This window comes from Penicillium malachiteum, assembly GCF_028827825.1.
Source record: "Penicillium malachiteum strain IBT 17515 chromosome Unknown utg000004l:1.0-4883003.0:1.0-4884900.0, whole genome shotgun sequence".
NCBI lineage: Eukaryota > Fungi > Ascomycota > Eurotiomycetes > Eurotiales > Aspergillaceae > Penicillium > Penicillium malachiteum.
In genome coordinates this window covers 3,500,985-3,517,507 of record NW_026643097.1, presented here as the reverse complement: position 1 = coordinate 3,517,507, position 16,523 = coordinate 3,500,985, and the positions used below count along the sequence as shown (strand labels likewise).

The 16,523-nt window shown below is 48.1% G+C and overlaps 6 protein-coding genes across 6 annotated transcripts; 3 read left to right on the top strand and 3 right to left on the bottom strand.

Moving 5' to 3' along the window:
* Positions 1 to 468: 468 nt before the first annotated feature.
* N7483_009393 (mannosyltransferase complex subunit MNN9) lies at positions 469 to 1,659 on the top strand (the record flags this gene model as incomplete). The annotated part of the gene is made up of 3 exons (XM_057092820.1): positions 469 to 588; positions 614 to 1,582; positions 1,639 to 1,659. 3 exons carry the CDS (start codon positions 469 to 471, stop codon positions 1,657 to 1,659), a joined length of 1,110 nt encoding a protein of 369 aa, XP_056943994.1.
* Positions 1,660 to 2,301: 642 nt separating this feature from the next.
* N7483_009392 (Zn(2+) transporter YKE4) lies at positions 2,302 to 3,694 on the bottom strand (the record flags this gene model as incomplete). Its single annotated transcript, XM_057092819.1, has 4 exons — positions 2,302 to 2,317; positions 2,373 to 3,297; positions 3,354 to 3,504; positions 3,560 to 3,694. The coding sequence occupies 4 exons, from the start codon at positions 3,692 to 3,694 to the stop codon at positions 2,302 to 2,304; spliced, it is 1,227 nt and encodes a 408-aa protein (XP_056943993.1).
* Positions 3,695 to 5,648: 1,954 nt separating this feature from the next.
* On the top strand, positions 5,649 to 6,405 carry N7483_009391 (nucleolar protein 16; the record flags this gene model as incomplete). Its single annotated transcript, XM_057092818.1, has 2 exons — positions 5,649 to 5,776; positions 5,835 to 6,405. The coding sequence occupies 2 exons, from the start codon at positions 5,649 to 5,651 to the stop codon at positions 6,403 to 6,405; spliced, it is 699 nt and encodes a 232-aa protein (XP_056943992.1).
* Positions 6,406 to 6,618: 213 nt separating this feature from the next.
* N7483_009390 (PEX28-32 family peroxisomal membrane protein) lies at positions 6,619 to 8,337 on the bottom strand (the record flags this gene model as incomplete). Its single annotated transcript, XM_057092817.1, has 3 exons — positions 6,619 to 7,906; positions 7,963 to 8,097; positions 8,177 to 8,337. The coding sequence occupies 3 exons, from the start codon at positions 8,335 to 8,337 to the stop codon at positions 6,619 to 6,621; spliced, it is 1,584 nt and encodes a 527-aa protein (XP_056943991.1).
* Positions 8,338 to 9,217: 880 nt separating this feature from the next.
* Positions 9,218 to 13,750, top strand: N7483_009389 (putative protein kinase; the record flags this gene model as incomplete). Its single annotated transcript, XM_057092816.1, has 4 exons — positions 9,218 to 9,317; positions 9,355 to 9,577; positions 9,693 to 10,287; positions 10,316 to 13,750. 4 exons carry the CDS (start codon positions 9,218 to 9,220, stop codon positions 13,748 to 13,750), a joined length of 4,353 nt encoding a protein of 1,450 aa, XP_056943990.1.
* A 737-nt stretch (positions 13,751 to 14,487) lies between these two features.
* N7483_009388 (Zn(II)2Cys6 transcription factor) lies at positions 14,488 to 16,396 on the bottom strand (the record flags this gene model as incomplete). Its single annotated transcript, XM_057092815.1, has 2 exons — positions 14,488 to 15,953; positions 16,018 to 16,396. The coding sequence occupies 2 exons, from the start codon at positions 16,394 to 16,396 to the stop codon at positions 14,488 to 14,490; spliced, it is 1,845 nt and encodes a 614-aa protein (XP_056943989.1).
* Positions 16,397 to 16,523: the final 127 nt, after the last annotated feature.

The window sequence follows — 16,523 nt, the reverse complement described above, 5'->3', positions numbered from 1 at the left end:
CCGCATTCAGTAGAGTCGGCAAACTGCTTTTGGGATCCCGAGATAATCGGAGAATCAATCCCGAATACGCCATGCGAGCTGTCATTGGGTCTATGCTGGTCGAGGCTGATATCCTCGGGCCTATAGGGGGGAGTTAATGTGGTACAGAACTATAGTGACAGGGCAAGCCACAACGTGATCTCTATTTCCGGACACAAAACACATCAGCAAATACTTTTTTTCTTTCCTCCCATCATTTCTCCCCTTCTAGATCACTCATTTCCTCTTAAATACCCTCTTAAATAGTGAGAAAATCACTATTATCTTTATCTCTTGTGAAAGAGAGGAAGCTTGACCTTTTTTAGGCTAAAGTGATCGGACCCCTATGCTGGCCTGAGGCATCAGGGCGATCGCCGTTTCAGATCGAGCGCCCGGCCACTTTCCAACCACCTATACATCTCCAACTAGGACATTTTGGTCGCAACGGCCATGGCCGTCGCACGCTCAATGCGACGTACAAGTCCTATCAGCCTTGTGCTGGCAGCTTTGCTGGCATTCGGCTTCATTTGCTTTATGTTATCGCCCTCCACACCTTCCGCGGCGACTGCGGTTACATCTCAGCTACGACAACAAGACGCAGCTGAGCATCCTCTCTCCCCCACCGACCAAGCCTTTCCTCAAATCCCAGCCCGTTCGAAGTGATGGCTACAAAGCCGCCCCTCCCGTCGTCCACTACGACCTGAACAACCTTACTAGCACAAGCAACTCTGCTATGAACGGCGAGCGCATCCTCATCCTCACCCCACTAGCTCGCTTTTACCAAGAATACTGGGATAACCTTGAGAAATTGAGCTACCCGCACGAATTGATCTCTCTCGGCTTTATCGCACCGAAAACAAAGGACGGGAACACCGCTGTTTCCGCTCTGGAGAAATCCATCTCTCGTACGCAATCCGGTCCCATCGATAATCGCTTCGCTAGTATCTCCATCCTACGTCAAGATTTCGATCCACCACTCCAATCGCAAGATGAGAAGATCCGCCATAAATTATCCTCGCAGAAAGAACGCCGCGAGTCCATGAGTCGCGCTCGGAACAGTCTGGTCTTCACTACTCTCGGACCAAGTACCTCATGGGTTCTCTGGTTGGACGCTGATATTGTCGAGACGCCCGCGACTCTAATCCAGGATCTGACCCGACACAATCAGCCAGTGATCGTACCGAACTGCTTCCAGCGTTACTATGATTCCAGTGAGCGGAAATGGGATATTCGTCCTTACGACTATAATTCCTGGGTAGATAGTGAAGAGGCGCAGAGACTAGCGACTGAGATGGGTCCGGATGATATCCTGTTGGAGGGTTATGCGGAACTTCCAACATATCGGACGCTTATGGCCTATTTACCGGAGTTCTCGGCTTTGGATCCGCATCGAATGGTTGCCCTTGATGGTGTGGGGGGTACGGCTTTGATGGTTAAGGCGGATGTTCATCGTGATGGTGCTATGTTCCCTGCTTTTCCATTTTACCATCTTCTAGAAACAGAGGGATTCGCTAAGATGGCCCGACGTCTTGGATATGCGGTCTTTGGGCTACCGGATTATTTCGTATGTGTGCTGTCTGTCTTCATTAACGCTACTTTATACTAACATTCGCATCCCAGGTTTATCACTATAACGAATGATCGGAAAACCTTGTTTCTTGTTCTTTGAAAACAGATTAACCTCATGCATAGAGATCGTGCGCTGTGCGCCGATCATATCTCCCGCTTTCTGTCAGGGAGACTCGCAAATCTTCATGCAACATCGCTCGGCGTCTTTCTTTTCGGTTGGATCTTTGTATTTTTGTTGGGTTGAGCCGATGACCCCATATTTATCTCTGTTTTTGCATTTCTTGTCTCGGTATCAACTGAAATTGAGATCCATCTTTCTGTATGATGAAAATGACTGGTCTATATGATTGGGTCAGGGATTGGGAGTTTTCGTGAGGCGTTACTATATTTGAGGACTACATTCGAACTCTTGAAATATGGAACGGTTGTTCTTATTCCATTATGATTTCCTAGGTTTTCATAAGTTACGCTCGGAATGCACTATACAACATTCGAGTTTGAATACCTAAGTGCCCAGGCTGCTCCAATGTTTACGCCCGTCGCTGGTGGAAACGATATGGTGATTTGTATATGACTAGTAGAAATATAGGGGGTCCTAGTACTACCTAGGTAGTGTGATGCCTGGTCACCTCCAGTATTTGCTTTTTGGTTTAGTCCATGATGAACAACCGTACAAGATGTCATGTTTACCCTGCAGTTTTTTCAAGCTGATGCTCAATCCCAAGAGATTCTGTGATATTCGTTAGTAACCGAGAGACAAATCAAGCAGGGAGGCATATACTCACGCAAGCATAATTCCTGCTCCAAGGGCAACAGCAAGGAACTGTGTAATGGTCTTGCGCACCTCAACAGCCTTATCCTTGCCGGTCTCTAGCAGTTCAGGGATAACAGCCACTGTGCCGACATACAAGAAAGTACCAGCGGTGAAAGGAAGTAGCATATCACCCCATGTAAGACTAGTTCCCCAAATACCAGGTGCAGGTGAATCGTCCAACATCACGCCATTCCCGCCAAACTCCTGCACTGCAATTCCAATGAACGTACCCAGGAACGCACCAACAGCTGTCACAAACTGAGCGCCCATAGCCTTACGCTTAGAAAAGCCAGACTGGATGAGAAGTGCAAAGTCACCGACCTCATGCGGGATTTCATGGAAGAAAACAGCAACGGTAGTGGTTGCGCCAATGGTGGGCGAAGCGTAGAAAGATGATGAAAGGGCTAATCCATCGGTGATGTTGTGTGTAAAGTCCGCAATTAGGTTGAGGTACCCTCCCAGCTTGACACTGGGGTTGATTTCCTTATCCTCGATCTCAGTAGGGGTAGAATCAGTAGATCCGGTTGCCGACTTGCGCTGCTTGAGGTTTCCGGTACGCTTATCACTTGTCTCGGCGCTAGTTGTCAGTGCGGTGGAGGTCTCTGCGTGTGCGTGTCCGTGGGAATGATCATGTCCCTCGCCGCCTGTCACGATGCGGAGTGTCTTGTCCATAGCCACGAAGGTGAAGAAACCAACCATGATTCCTAGACCGAGAAGGAGGTTCTTGTTTGGTTCAACCATTACGAAGCTGACGTGGTCTGGGGAATCTTCACCGAGGAAGATTTCAGGGAGGAGGTGGAAGAGCGTATCGCCGAGAAGACCTCCTACGGCGAATGCAACCATGACGGATAGGGAGGAGGGGTCGATGTTTGGTGGGCATAGTGCAAGGAGGAAGTCTAGAAGATGTAAGATTCAACGCCATTCAACAATCGGGTGATTTCGCAGGACATACTGGGCGGTCCGGAGATATATAGAGTTGCGAGCAGAGAGTTCACTGCTGGGCTGCCTGGGAAGAGAACGGCGAAGATCTTCGAGGTCAAACTAGCAGTTTCAGGAGCAGTGGCTCGTTTGTGCTCATTGAGTGCTTCAACGAGCGGGCAATTCTAATGCGTTCAGTTAGGTAAATAGGAGGAAATGCATGAAAGAACTCGAAAATACCTGGAGCTGCTCCTCGATCTGGCTAATAGAGAGCTCTTCAGGACGAACATTGGCTGCAGCCAATGTTGCAAATAAGAGACATCCTGCAGCTAGAGCTAAGCCCGTACGACGGGAAGAAAAGAACCGTGAAGCCATTGGGATGTATAAGCGACAAGTATTTCCCTGAGTAAAGGGTCAGGGTGTCGGGAACTTAAACAAACATGCATTCGTGGGGGCCTCTTATCGTCCCGGCCTCGGATACGGAATCTTATAGTGGTCACAGCTCACATGCCTATTTGGGAATTAAAAAAATGATTATTACCCGAATTACTATTATAATGATCTGCCACCGCTTCCAAAATAGGTAGGCGGAGGCTCGGTCAGCTGATTTTGAACCGGGCAGAAATAGTGACTGCTTGCTCGAAGTGTTTAGATTTAGTTATTTTGGAATAGCAGATAGTAAAAAGGAGCAGATGTTATTAGCTAAGTAAGAAATTCATAACTGTCTCCCCCGGATTTTCCCAGTCTTACTTTTTTTTGTAGCGTTTTTTATGTTTTCCTCTTTTTTTTGGTGTTTGGGCTTTTCGCGTGTTTATTCTCAAACATCAGTATACTGTTGCCAAGGTTCCAAAGTCCATGTTGTTCAGCAAGCCATTAGCCTCGTTGCCAGTGGAATTTTCTTAATTATCTGGAACCCCTCTTGAGGCCTCCATGTTTCCTCGTCAGGAATATCGTTGAGCCACCTGGGCAATGTGGTATGTCTGAATAATCATATTGTCACCTTATAGCCATACTTCGCCACATGTATGTATACCTCTTTGTCGGTTGGCTCTCTTAACATCGTGTAATGTTCATAAACAGAGGATCGCTCCGGCCCTGCATTTTGATGCCATTCAACCCGTTGCTGCCGGTTTTGATTCGTGTCTCCATTGAAAAACAGAATACGCGGGGCTGTAGACTTTTGTAGCTTCTTCATTGGGCAGCCGTCTTCGACGACTTTCTTTATAACGGTATATCCACGTGTGAAGAAACACTCCAAAATTTCCTCCACCGCTTTTGCGTCCAATTTGTCCCTTGGAATAACATACACTAACCTGTATGTCTTAGGATGAACAGTCCAGGCGATGAACAAGTTGTGATTCTTGCAACACTGTGCAAGTCTTTGAATGTCCAATTAATAGAATCCCAATAGGTCAGGCTGACCTTTAAGTTCCGGTACATCGATGATATGCATGGCGAATTTGCTTACTTAACAGTCCAAAAAATTTTCACATTCAAATGTTGAACTTAAAGCTTCAATAACCTGGACTTGAGCATTATATATATACTATAGGTGGATCCCTGTTCCACCGCCTTGAATATTGTCTGCTAGCCATCTTCAGCTTGCCTTCTTAGGACGTGTAGTGTGACTCGCTGCTTTCATTAACTTGAATTTGCTTCCAAGGTTTCATCAATTTGCTTTGAAGCACTTGAGTCGCTCCAGGCTGCCAGTAAACCACACCAAAGACATCTGGACTCTTTTAATAATATTTTCCTCCCATATATAGCCCAGGTGCTTCCAGGGTTTAACTATGGCTGTCCATTGGATAGGCAGTTCACTATCCATGCCTGCAACATTTTGAAGGAGATTAGCTCAAATGTATTTCTATCCCAAAAATACGAGTCTTAAGTCTCAACATTTTATAGGCAATGTTATAGAAGTAAACTTCAAATGCTCGAGTCCAAAATGTTCTGAATTTCTCCGTTGAATTCTCATTCAACTGGTCAATGAATTGCCTGACATAACTTGAAACAGACAAAAACAAATGCCCATAGAATGGGGTCGACACATAAAGACCGTAGTTCTTTACTAGACAGATCACAAATCCCTCTTGAATGAATCCGGAATACACATTTGAGAGTTTCAAGTTGTTAAATATTACCTAGTAAGGTCTGTTTCTTGGTCTCTGATTCCGTACTCGGACCACTCAAGTGCTTTATCGCGGGCCCTGAAACAAACATGACAAACAGACCAAACTCGGTACAAACTCCAAAAAAAAAGTTTCGATAACGATAATTGCGCAGTTCATCGAATTTCAAGTCAACTATATCAACCTACACTACACACAAAATGGGAAAGATTTTGCAGAAGAGAAAGAACCGCTCGGGCTTGTCTAAGGCTCGGGCTAAGAACAACCGCCTTAAGAGCGGTAACAAGAAGATCAATGTGTTGGGTAACGCCATCATTGCTGAGAACTGGTATGTATCCAAAGGAAAATCTCCGACATGAATTACGCTTACAAAAATCTCAAATCAGGAACAAGGAACTCACCTTGACCCAAAACTACAAGAACCTCGGTCTTTTGCACAAACTCAACGCCCCCGCCGGTGGTCGCGAACGTCTACCCGGAACCGAAGACGACGCTAAGGCATCCCACTCGCTACAAATCAGAGGCAGCGCTAAGGCCGACGCCCAGATCGAACTCGGCGAGATCCAAGTCGAGCGTGATCCGGAGACTGGAAAGATTCTACGTGTTATTCGGGAGGAAGAGCAAATTGAAGTCGCAGGTCGCAAGCTGCGCGCTGATAACCCGCTGAATGACGCTTTGAATGATCTTGAGGCTAAGGAGGCTGAGCTCCACGCCCGTGCGCCGGGCACAAGCATTGTTCAGCAATTAGAGCGTCAGGCGGATCTGGAAGGTGTGGCTGGTAAGGCTAAGAAGCCTCGTCATCAGAGCTCGCGCGAGGGAGAGTGGATTTCCAAACTGGTCGCCAAGCACGGCGATGATCTTAATGCTATGTTCAGAGATCGTAAGCTCAACCCTATGCAACAGAGTGTGGGTGATCTGCGCCGGAGAATCAACAAGTGGAAGAAGATTCAAGAGTGATTTTTGGATTTTCTCTCTCCTGCATTTGGTTACGGCGATACGGGCGTTCTTATTTTTCTCAGGGAATCTGTTGTTTCAGAAAGAAAAAGTGTTCACGAGTGTCTAAGTTTTTTTTAAGTTACGCATATCCATGACAGATAGCCTTTGGACAGTGTATAGTGGGCTCGAAATGGAGCAAAATATCATGTTGAGTTTAATATCGTGACTCGTGCATTAATGATTCAGTGTAGAGTATGTGACTGTGGTAGTTCCAGTTGGTGGGACATTCATCCGCTGTACAATTCGCACCCATCGACGTCGACGCCATTCTCCTACTTCGTAAGCAGTGGCTCCTTCTTCCCAATCTCGGCTGGTGTATTTGCCACTATCCTTTGATGACTTAGGCTCATGCTTGCTCTCTGCTTGCAAATCTCCGTAGGCCATTGTGGGTATTTCGTCCTCCTCGTGAGAAGGTGAATCGGCAGGGAGATCCCATACCCACCCTCCTATTTCATCGATAATAGCTTTGCCTTCAGAAGTGGCACCGGGAACCTCAAAGCCCACACCTGTAATCATACGTTCCACTACCCACTCCCGACAGTCCAGATCAAGTTCCCACTTCTTGGTCTTCCACTTCCAACCGGATGGCGCACGAACGTCATCGAAGAATCGACATCCACGAGGCCGGTCACCTGCGATCCGTGATGGAGATAGTGGGTCGTATGGAAGAGGACTGAACAGATAATTATCCCAACCTGACTCTGAAGTGCCCGGTGCGCGGTATTGAAGTTCAAAAATCTCCACTTCACGTTCCTCCGGGTCCGTGTCCAACGATATATCCGCGAACTTCTCCAGGGCAGACACGGCCGCAGCTGGCGTTTGGGGAATCGGCTGTCCAAACAACTCACGTTCCTTTTCCTCTCCCAGAGGGGAGTCTAAGTCCGATAAGCCTCCCACATCCTCGAGGAGGCCCTGGAAGAACTGTCTTATTTTAGGATTGTTTGACAAGATGGCTGCATTGCCGCCAATTAATAGAAACAGTCGGATTGGCAGAAGATGCGCTGTCAAGAAAAGTAGTACAGTAGCCACACTGCCGCCCAAGAAAAGGGCCGAGGAGAGTTTCTCATTAGAGAAATTGGTTAGTGGCGCAACTAACGATACAACCGCATCATGACCGTCAGAGAAATCCGCCATGACGTTCTGTAGATCGCGCATGTTACGGAAGAAATCCTTTGAAGTTTCAGGTGCCGGTTTGATAGTTTTTGCCGGGGCTAATGCCGGGCCATCGTATGAGTAGTATGGTGTCGTACTAGAGGTCGACGTAGATGGTGGTGGTGGATGGCGAGTCAAAAAGGCTGGCACCATGATGAAGAGAAGAAATATCACAAGTGGCAGTACCAGTAAGAGGTGTGGTTCCAAGCAAATAAATGAATAGACGAAGAGGAAAGACACTGTATGAGTCGGTGTTTCCCAGCAGAACAGTTCCTCTGCTTGGGCTTGAAAGAGAAATACGACACCGATTCTGTATGCGCATGAGCTAAAGATACTGCCTGATTGAGCTGCAAGTTCGCTCCTTACCTTCCATTAAATCGGCGGAAGTTGTTAGTCATTGCTGGCAAGCTGAATGGTGGTTTCTGCGGGGAATTCGCCATGGTTTTGTCCCCATTATGGGTTTCCTCATCGTCATCAGTAGGAATGACTTGTTGGAGAAGCCTAGAAATTTATATTAAAAATCTATCCATCTCACATGCAAAAAACAAAACGACAAAAAATATATTAGGCAGACACTTACTTGGTAAATAGTCGATCTTGAATGGAGTTCTTCGACTGGGAAGAAGAGCGCGAGTGCGCGCTGTCGGGCGAACCTTGCCTTTGTCGTTTGGCCTTCAACATAGCTAGAGCCGAAACGGGTTCCTGGCGAGTTGCCCGAGTTTCTGGAATATGATCATCCATTTTGAACTAATTTTGGCATGATATTCCCTTCCCAAATAATGAGGAGAAATGTAGATACAAAGAAAAGCAACAAGGAAGTCTGCCGAGGACGAAGCTTGTTCTATGGAAAGCACATGCTCGTTACGTTATGGCTGTTGATGCCAGTTACACAAGGCATACATAAATTTGCGCCTGATTAATGAGGCACCAACAAGGCATCAAGCTGAATCTTGAAGCTTTCACCTGTATTATCAATACATTGTTACCACCGTTGATCGGCAGGTTCACCCCCGCTTTAATACGGTAGCTCCTCCTAACTAGTGGCCCTCGGAGTAAATAACGTATGGCGTTGTACCATACAATTCACAATCAGGGGAAGTTCCCCTACACTATCAATGTGTATTGCGACTTTCCTCCTTTTGTCTATGTTTCCATGTTTTTTTTTCTCCTCTTCTCGTCTCTTCTATTTCCCCCTAACAGAGGATTCTTTGAGATTTCATCTGTTCTTGGTCCACCTTTGTGGGTGCTTTGTTGGTGGATCCCTGATATCCTTTTTGCGACCGCCCTAGCACTTGCCCCAGCAACACGGTCCAAAGCTACGCCAAAATTATTTCTTGGTGATTGGAAACCCTTCCACCTGGTATGATCTCCCCCCTCCAAATCTCCACTTGGGTTTGGGTTATCGCATACACCTGTTCCTTTCATTCCATCTCGATATGGACCGGTAGCCGCCATTCGACGAGTCGCGCGACTGTGCTCAGGACTCTTTGAAGTGGGCATTCGAAACCCACTTCTCCTGAATGCCATTGCAAGTCAGTTTATAACCTTTCTCGGGTTGGTTGACAAAACCGGTTGTTGACTTGAGGGTTGTCGCCGTTTGCTGCAGCTGTGATTGGGAACAATGCCTGTTCAACCATCCCAAGCTCCGGGGAGGGGTCATGCCGGTTCCGTGCAATCTGCTTCATCTAACACATCCAGAAATGATGACTCGGGTTCTGGTGGTAAGATTGACACCATTAATAAAAATTTTGTGTTCAGGAGACAACAAGCTAATGCGCTTTATAACAGCTGAAACTCCCGCTCGCCGGCGCCTTCAAAAAGCCGCATCAACCAATTTCCATATAAACTCTACAAACAATCTTGATTCTCAGTTCTCTAGGGGGGTCGCAAGTCCCCGCGTCGAAGAAAAGAGTCGCAGGCGGTTATCCATTCGAGGCCATGCGCCTCAGGGGCCTCGTCCCCAAGACGCTTCGCGTTGGAGGTAAGGGTTATTACCATCGCCCCCCCTCCTATTTCTCAGCTGGCTCAGTTCAGCGGATAAAATCATCATTATCATCATTTCAAGAATTACGATAACTGACTACTACTTTAAATAGCAAACCATCTGGCGGCTACTTCCACTCCGAAACTTCATCAATCGAATCCAATGATCCCAAAGGTTACAATCTCCGATCCACAAGCGTGGGTAATTTGGCGAAGCATGATCCAAGCCAAATTGCCCCGGATAACATGGACTTCTTGGCGCCGATCAACTTCGATGACTTCCACAACAGCATTATGGCGGAACCCAGCCTAAATCATTTCCCCATGCCTGGAAACGGAGGTACCGGGTCTGAGAATAGAGACTCCGGACTTTCAACCACCAGCTCCTGGACCAACCATAGTTACGAGAGCAATATTTCGGATCGTACGAGAGCCGCCGCTGCTCGTCGGAAAAGCGAAGTATCGCGCCTCAACGGCCAACATCCCACAGTGCCGGGTTTATCAGCAACCTCTGCCAACACCAGATCGCGCCGCCAAAGTCTTGCACAACCCTCGACTAATAATGCTCATGCGGTGACTGCTGCGACGCGGAGCTCCCGCAAGTCAATCAGCTCTGGCGCGTTCGCTCCCACCAGCGCCTCTGCAAGACGCGCCAGCTTAAGTGCCCGCAAGGTTAGCGCCGCCGATCCAACACGAGCGGATGCGAGTGTTTTTTCTCCGGCCACGTGGTGTGCAGCCAGACTCAGGTCGAGAAGAGCCCAAAGTTCCCTCCTCGGTTCGAAATCTCAAGGCAAAATCATTCCAGCCTGTTCCTCGCGAACCGCGGGGGACTTATTTGACGGCGACGGGCTCTGGCTCCGTTGATCATACTCGTTCTTCGTCTACGAATGCTGTTCGTACGCCAGTCAAGAGTGCATCCGGAAATCTTGCAACAGTTGCCACAACACCTTCATCCTCCTCATCTAATTCCAAGCGTATGTCTGTTATGCCGCATGCAACTGGCTTAGGCGCCCGCACTATCAGCCCGACGGATGCCCGGCGCATGAAGCGGATGTCAATTGCTCCTCCTGCACCTCCTATGCCACATACCCCACCCACACAAACAGAGCCCCTTCCCATTCGACCTTTATCGTCGACCCAATCCCCATCTTTCCTCCCAAGAAAAAGCGTCACTCCATCCTCTAACCGGACCACGCCAGATCCGAACCGCAAATCATACAGCTCTGGACTATCCCTGTCATCCAACACCAGCTACAACTCCGTGCGCAACTCCAGTAGCTCACTACAACCCCGTCTTTCCCAAAATCTCTCCTCGTCTCGATTGCCCACCCCGAAGCCACGAACAGAGCAGTCGGCATCCAACACGGACGAAGAAGTACCCCCTGTTCCCGCAATTCCCAAGGCCTATGAATCCCCGAAGGCTGAACTCGATGCACCTATCTTTCCTGCGCCAAGAAAGTCCAGTCTACCGGTGGATATTAGCCAATTGCATATTGCGCGGGATTCCCACACAGAAACCCATGGCCAACTCAGTACAACGGGTGATGATAACGACTTTACGAATGGGCGAATAACGAAAACACCTGAGTCGCGGACGCGAACCTCAACAGTCTTGGGTCGCAAGGGCTTACAGCCTTTGAAGCTACCGCCTTTGAACCTTCTTCCACTTGGAACTCCAATGACAACCAAGATCGAGGCACTGAAAGACCGAGAAGCAGAAGAGCGGAAATCACACACGCCTTCTAACCAGGTCACCTCCAAGACTCCAAGCACGCCAATGACTGCATCAAAGGCGTCAGCTAATTTCTGGAATTACCATGATGACGAGGATAGAGCGCCTGCCACTCAAGTTCGCAGCAGCACTTCTCATTTCGCAATAAGCTCAAGCTCTACGGCGGCGGCCTTACGAGCAGCTAGCAGCACAAGTGCCTTTGAGTCCCTCGATACTACTCCTAGTGCCAACCGAAACATCTCCCCTTACGCGTCATACACATTACCTAAGAGTAGTAGCGAGTTTAATGCTCTCCGCCACCAGGCCAGTGGGGATTATTCCAATAACCGAGCATCGCATTCCTACAAGTTGACCGGTCCACGCCCTCAGACGCAAAGTGCGATCTTCACTCCTGCTACCGAGCGATTGAGTCAAATTTCGACGCCCTCTGAGCCTGAAAGTACTGGCACGCGTACCTCTCTTCGAGACCGACTCAATGTGGTTCGGGTTCGCAGCAATTCCAAGGCGGCGCAACCGTCTGACTTGGACACTGATTCTGCCAAATATGACCATATGCCGCCACCCAAACTCCCGGCCTCCGCGACATGGAACAATCTCTCGTCTGTAACTTCCACTAGTCCCAGCATCAAAACGTCTTCTTCTTATCTCAAGCCGCGCCGTCAATCTTCCATCTCCAGCATCACGAAACAGCCTGCCGGGCGCAAGCCAAGTGTCAGCAGCGAGAAAAGCATCCCCTTGGAGCCAACTCGGTCCAATGATTCCGCGGCGAGTGGTGACCCATTACAAGCTCGTTCGAGCAGTGCATACATGTCCCCGGTCCATAAACTCATCAACTCGGCTCGTTCCAGCACTGCTGCATCCTCTCGCTCCGTTGATTCCAATCTTGATGCAGATGTTGTGGTGGCTGATGAGGAAATGCGCAGGCTAGGAGCCAAGCGTAAGGATTTTGAGACTGCAGCCAAATTCTTGGATGAATTGCGTCGTAAAGCAGGACCTAAAGACCGTGTCAATCCCGCCTCAGCTCTCAAGATGGCTAACTTGAACATTTTCGAACGCGGCGAGATCATTGACTATCGGGACATCTATTTCTGCGGTACACAGAATGCCAAGAAACATGTCGGTGACCTTCACTCGGGTGCTGCGAACTTCGGATATGACGATGACCGCGGTGATTATAACATTGTGACAGGCGACCACCTGGCATATCGTTATGAAGTTGTGGACGTCCTTGGTAAGGGAAGTTTTGGACAAGTTGTACGTTGTGTCGATCATAAGACTGGCGACTTGGTCGCTGTGAAGATCATTCGCAACAAAAAGCGATTCCACCAGCAGGCACTGATCGAGGTCAATCTTCTCCGCAAGTTGAAGGACTGGGATCCTGATCGCTGTCATAGTGTGGTGAACTTTGTGGAAAACTTTTATTTCCGTGGTCATCTCTGTATCTCAACTGAACTCCTGGGGATCAATCTTTATGAGTTCATCAAGGCGCATGACTTTAAGGGATTCTCACTGAAGCTGATTCGACGTTTCACCAAGCAAATGCTTGGCAGTCTTACTCTTCTGCACGCCAAAAAGGTCATTCATTGTGATTTGAAGCCTGAGAACATCCTCCTTGTCCACCCGATGAACTCCGAGATTCGAGTCATTGACTTTGGATCTAGTTGTTTCGAAAACGAGAAGGTCTACACATATATTCAGAGTCGTTTCTATCGTTCACCAGAGGTCATCCTGGGCATGTCCTATGGTATGCCCATTGATATGTGGAGTGTTGGATGTATCTTGGCTGAATTGTTCACTGGTTATCCTATCTTCCCGGGTGAAAATGAACAAGAACAACTGGCCTGTATCATGGAAATCTTCGGTCCTCCTGAAAAGCACTTGATTGAGAAGAGCACACGAAAGAAGTTATTCTTTGACTCTATGGGCAAGCCACGTCTGACAGTCTCATCCAAAGGACGCCGACGCCGCCCGAGTTCCAAAGAACTGCGTCAAGCTCTCAAGTGCGACGATGAAGCTTTCTTGGATTTCATTAGTCGATGCCTACGCTGGGATCCGACTCGCCGGATGTCGCCTCACGATGCACTCAAGCACGAGTTTGTCACAGGTATCAAGTCTACCAGTCGTTCGAGGATGTATGCTCAAACCAACTCCCCTGCTAAGCGCGGCACCACTTCAAGCGGGCGACCTTTGCCTGAGCCTCCCAGTTCAACTCTGAAGACAGGCAGCTTCCTGCGTAACCGTGATGCATCTGGTACCTCTCCGGTTAAGGGCTCGGGGAAGCGACATTCCACCGTCAGCGGTCTTCCACCATCCAGCCCAGCCAAGCGAGCTTCCAATAATTCCACAAGCAGCACTGCGCTACCTCGTGCGTCAGTACGAAGTATCAGTGGAAAGCCCGATCTTGCTACCGCGGCAGCAGCGACCAGCTTAGTGAGTTAAGATGGAGCCAGTGGTCGGAAACCGCATGCCAAGAAGGACAATCCCAAGCTGACCAGCCAACAGAGGACCAAATAACTCGGCACCTCTTCCTCCTCTCTCATGCCCTGTAATCATAATTGTTTATTCTTCTGTCTTTCTTTTCTGCTTTGATTACTTTGCTATTTTTCTGTTTATTCTTGTCTCATGTCTTATGCATCAGGTGGTTTGTCATGTGAGCATTTGTTGATCCGGTTTGGTAAAGCCACAGTGATGAACAGGACGACATCCATCGTATACCCGTTATGTTCGTTGACAGCATTTGCATCTGGGCCTTGATATGATTCATGCAATGGGGTTTCATTTTATGTCTTTGGTTTTTGTTGCTTATCCCCTGTTCATCATGATGACCCATACTTTACCCCTTCCATCAGGGCCCTCCATTTCGGTCCTACACTGTACAGTTTGACGTTGTTTTTTTTTTACCTTCTTGCATCTCTCCGAGAGAGCTTCACAACCAAGTGAGCTCTCATGTAGAGCATTTGGATTTGTAGTTAATGCATCACTAGAAAAGAGACTACTTGGAGGGTAAGTCTAAATCGACACATTTTATCCAAAACGACCTGGGCCAGGTTTTGACGAACTGAGTACTAGCGTATAAACTGTCTACTAGTTCTAATTCACACCATACCCTTCAAATTTGGGAACTGGCTAAATCGATAGGTCTGGTAGGCGTTGGCGAAGTCTGTTGACCCTAAAGTCTAGGTATTCTCTAGTGGATTCCAAACAGAGCCCCGTGCTTTGGCCACTTGCTCCATGAGACTGACAACTGCCTGCATAGTAATACCACACACTTGAAAATTCCTTCTAATCCAATTTTCAACAGCTGTTTGGACTACGTGCCAAGCTCGATCAGTCTCCGCAGTTCGCTGTCGAGAGCAAAGCTCTAGAAGCACAATAGCAGCGGCTAGCCATTGTGGATACCCCTCAAAAAACCATGACCATTTCATCGTCTGTGAGTCTGTCTCAAGCAGATGTGCAAATTCAACTACTTCTAGAGCTGTTGCAAAGAGTTGGTCTCTATCGAGATCTTTTTGAACAACCTCAATAGACAATACCAGGTCTGTCGCTGGCTCATTCGAGAAGTTAGCTGTAAGCCATAATCGAGCTAGCGCCAGGCGTATGATGGTGGCCGTGACCCATTGTATAGGGATTGACAAATCACAGAATCGAAGGTAGTGGTCTTGTAAGTAGCAGTGAAGCTCTTCCAACTCTTGGAGGCGCTTATCAATGAAATCTGGATTCCTTCTAGTGTCTGAGTTGTCAATTTTTCTGTAACCAACCAAGGCGGAGCGTCGGTAATGGACGATCATTTCGATTCGGAGTAAACAAAAAGTCATTCCTGTAAAGCCGACTCGAGAGTGTGGTATCTCGGTGGAATCGGAAGATATGTCAGAGTCGTCGATATTGAGAGGTTTTTCAGTGTCAAACTCGCCCTCAATTATCTGCGTGTTAATGCTATGAAGTTCTGATGACTGTGAGTCCAGCAGATATACGTGCCACCATAACCGGCGACGCATTTCGATCTCGAAAGGACTGAGTCCTCCAAAGGTTTTCTCCCGATTAAGCCCCATAGCTTGTGCCATTCGATGAATCGCAGCTACCATGGTCAAGACAAAGTCTGCGTCTTCGCGGGACCGAAGGCAGGTGAGGAAGAGAACAGAGGCCTGAAGTACTTCCAGACTCCGCGACCGAAGAAAACCTGCCCGCGCAAGCGCTTGCCGAGTCGCAAATTTGTAATATTCGCGGAGTGATGAATGATCATGGGACATTGTTTCTGAACACTGTTTCTCACTCATGCTGTTCACTGCAGCAAAATAGACCGCGAAGGCTATAGCTTCGGAGGCATGATCTAAAGAGCTAGTGTTGGCAGCGGATTTATAAATCAATTTGAGGAGTGTAGGTTTGTGGAAAATCATCAACACTGGAGCGACATTCTCTTGGTAAATGTTCCAAAGTTTCTGACACTGTGGCACGCTGGGATGGAATGCCTCAAGGGAAAGTGCCTGTGACGAAAAACCGAATAGGAATTGGTCTCCTCTTTGCAATGTATCATGGATACTGTGTAGATTCAACTTGAGACCACTAATCTCTTGTGGTGACTCCGTGAGACTTTGCGGCTCTTCAATCTTTTGGTAATAGTCTTGGGTCAGCAATTCCTCATCAACTACAAAGAAGATCAGCACTTGAGAGGTTCGATCTGACCTGGTTTTCGGGATTCGTGGATATACCATGAACGAGATATTGATTTGAGGGCCCTTCCTCTGAGAATCCTCGTGGAGTATGTTCCGTATCAGATAGATCCTCCACTCTTTCAAGTTCATGTACAGCGTTACCCCGGACAGGTGCACCCTTGGAAACCAGCTCTTTGCTCCCACTATCTGAGTGTCGGAGTTCTTGCTCAAAGTTCCGTACTCGCGCTATGAGTTCGGCCTTTAGAGCTCCTTTTCTGCGGCGGGGCGCGCGACCTGGCCCTGGAAATGTACATACGGACCTGGACCTCACGCAGCTGTCGCATGGCTGAGTCTTGCTGCATCGAATTTTCTTTTGATTGCATCGATAGCTGCTACGTGAAGGTAGCGAATGACCAGGATTTGCAGCGTCGGCCATCATAATCGAGCTTCATCGTGTTGTACTAGGAGTTGGACGTCATGACAAAACTAGTCCGTCATCTCGGGCTTAAAATAGAGGCCGAGACTAGCAGGTTTAGTCATCTACGCCGCATCCACATGGATGA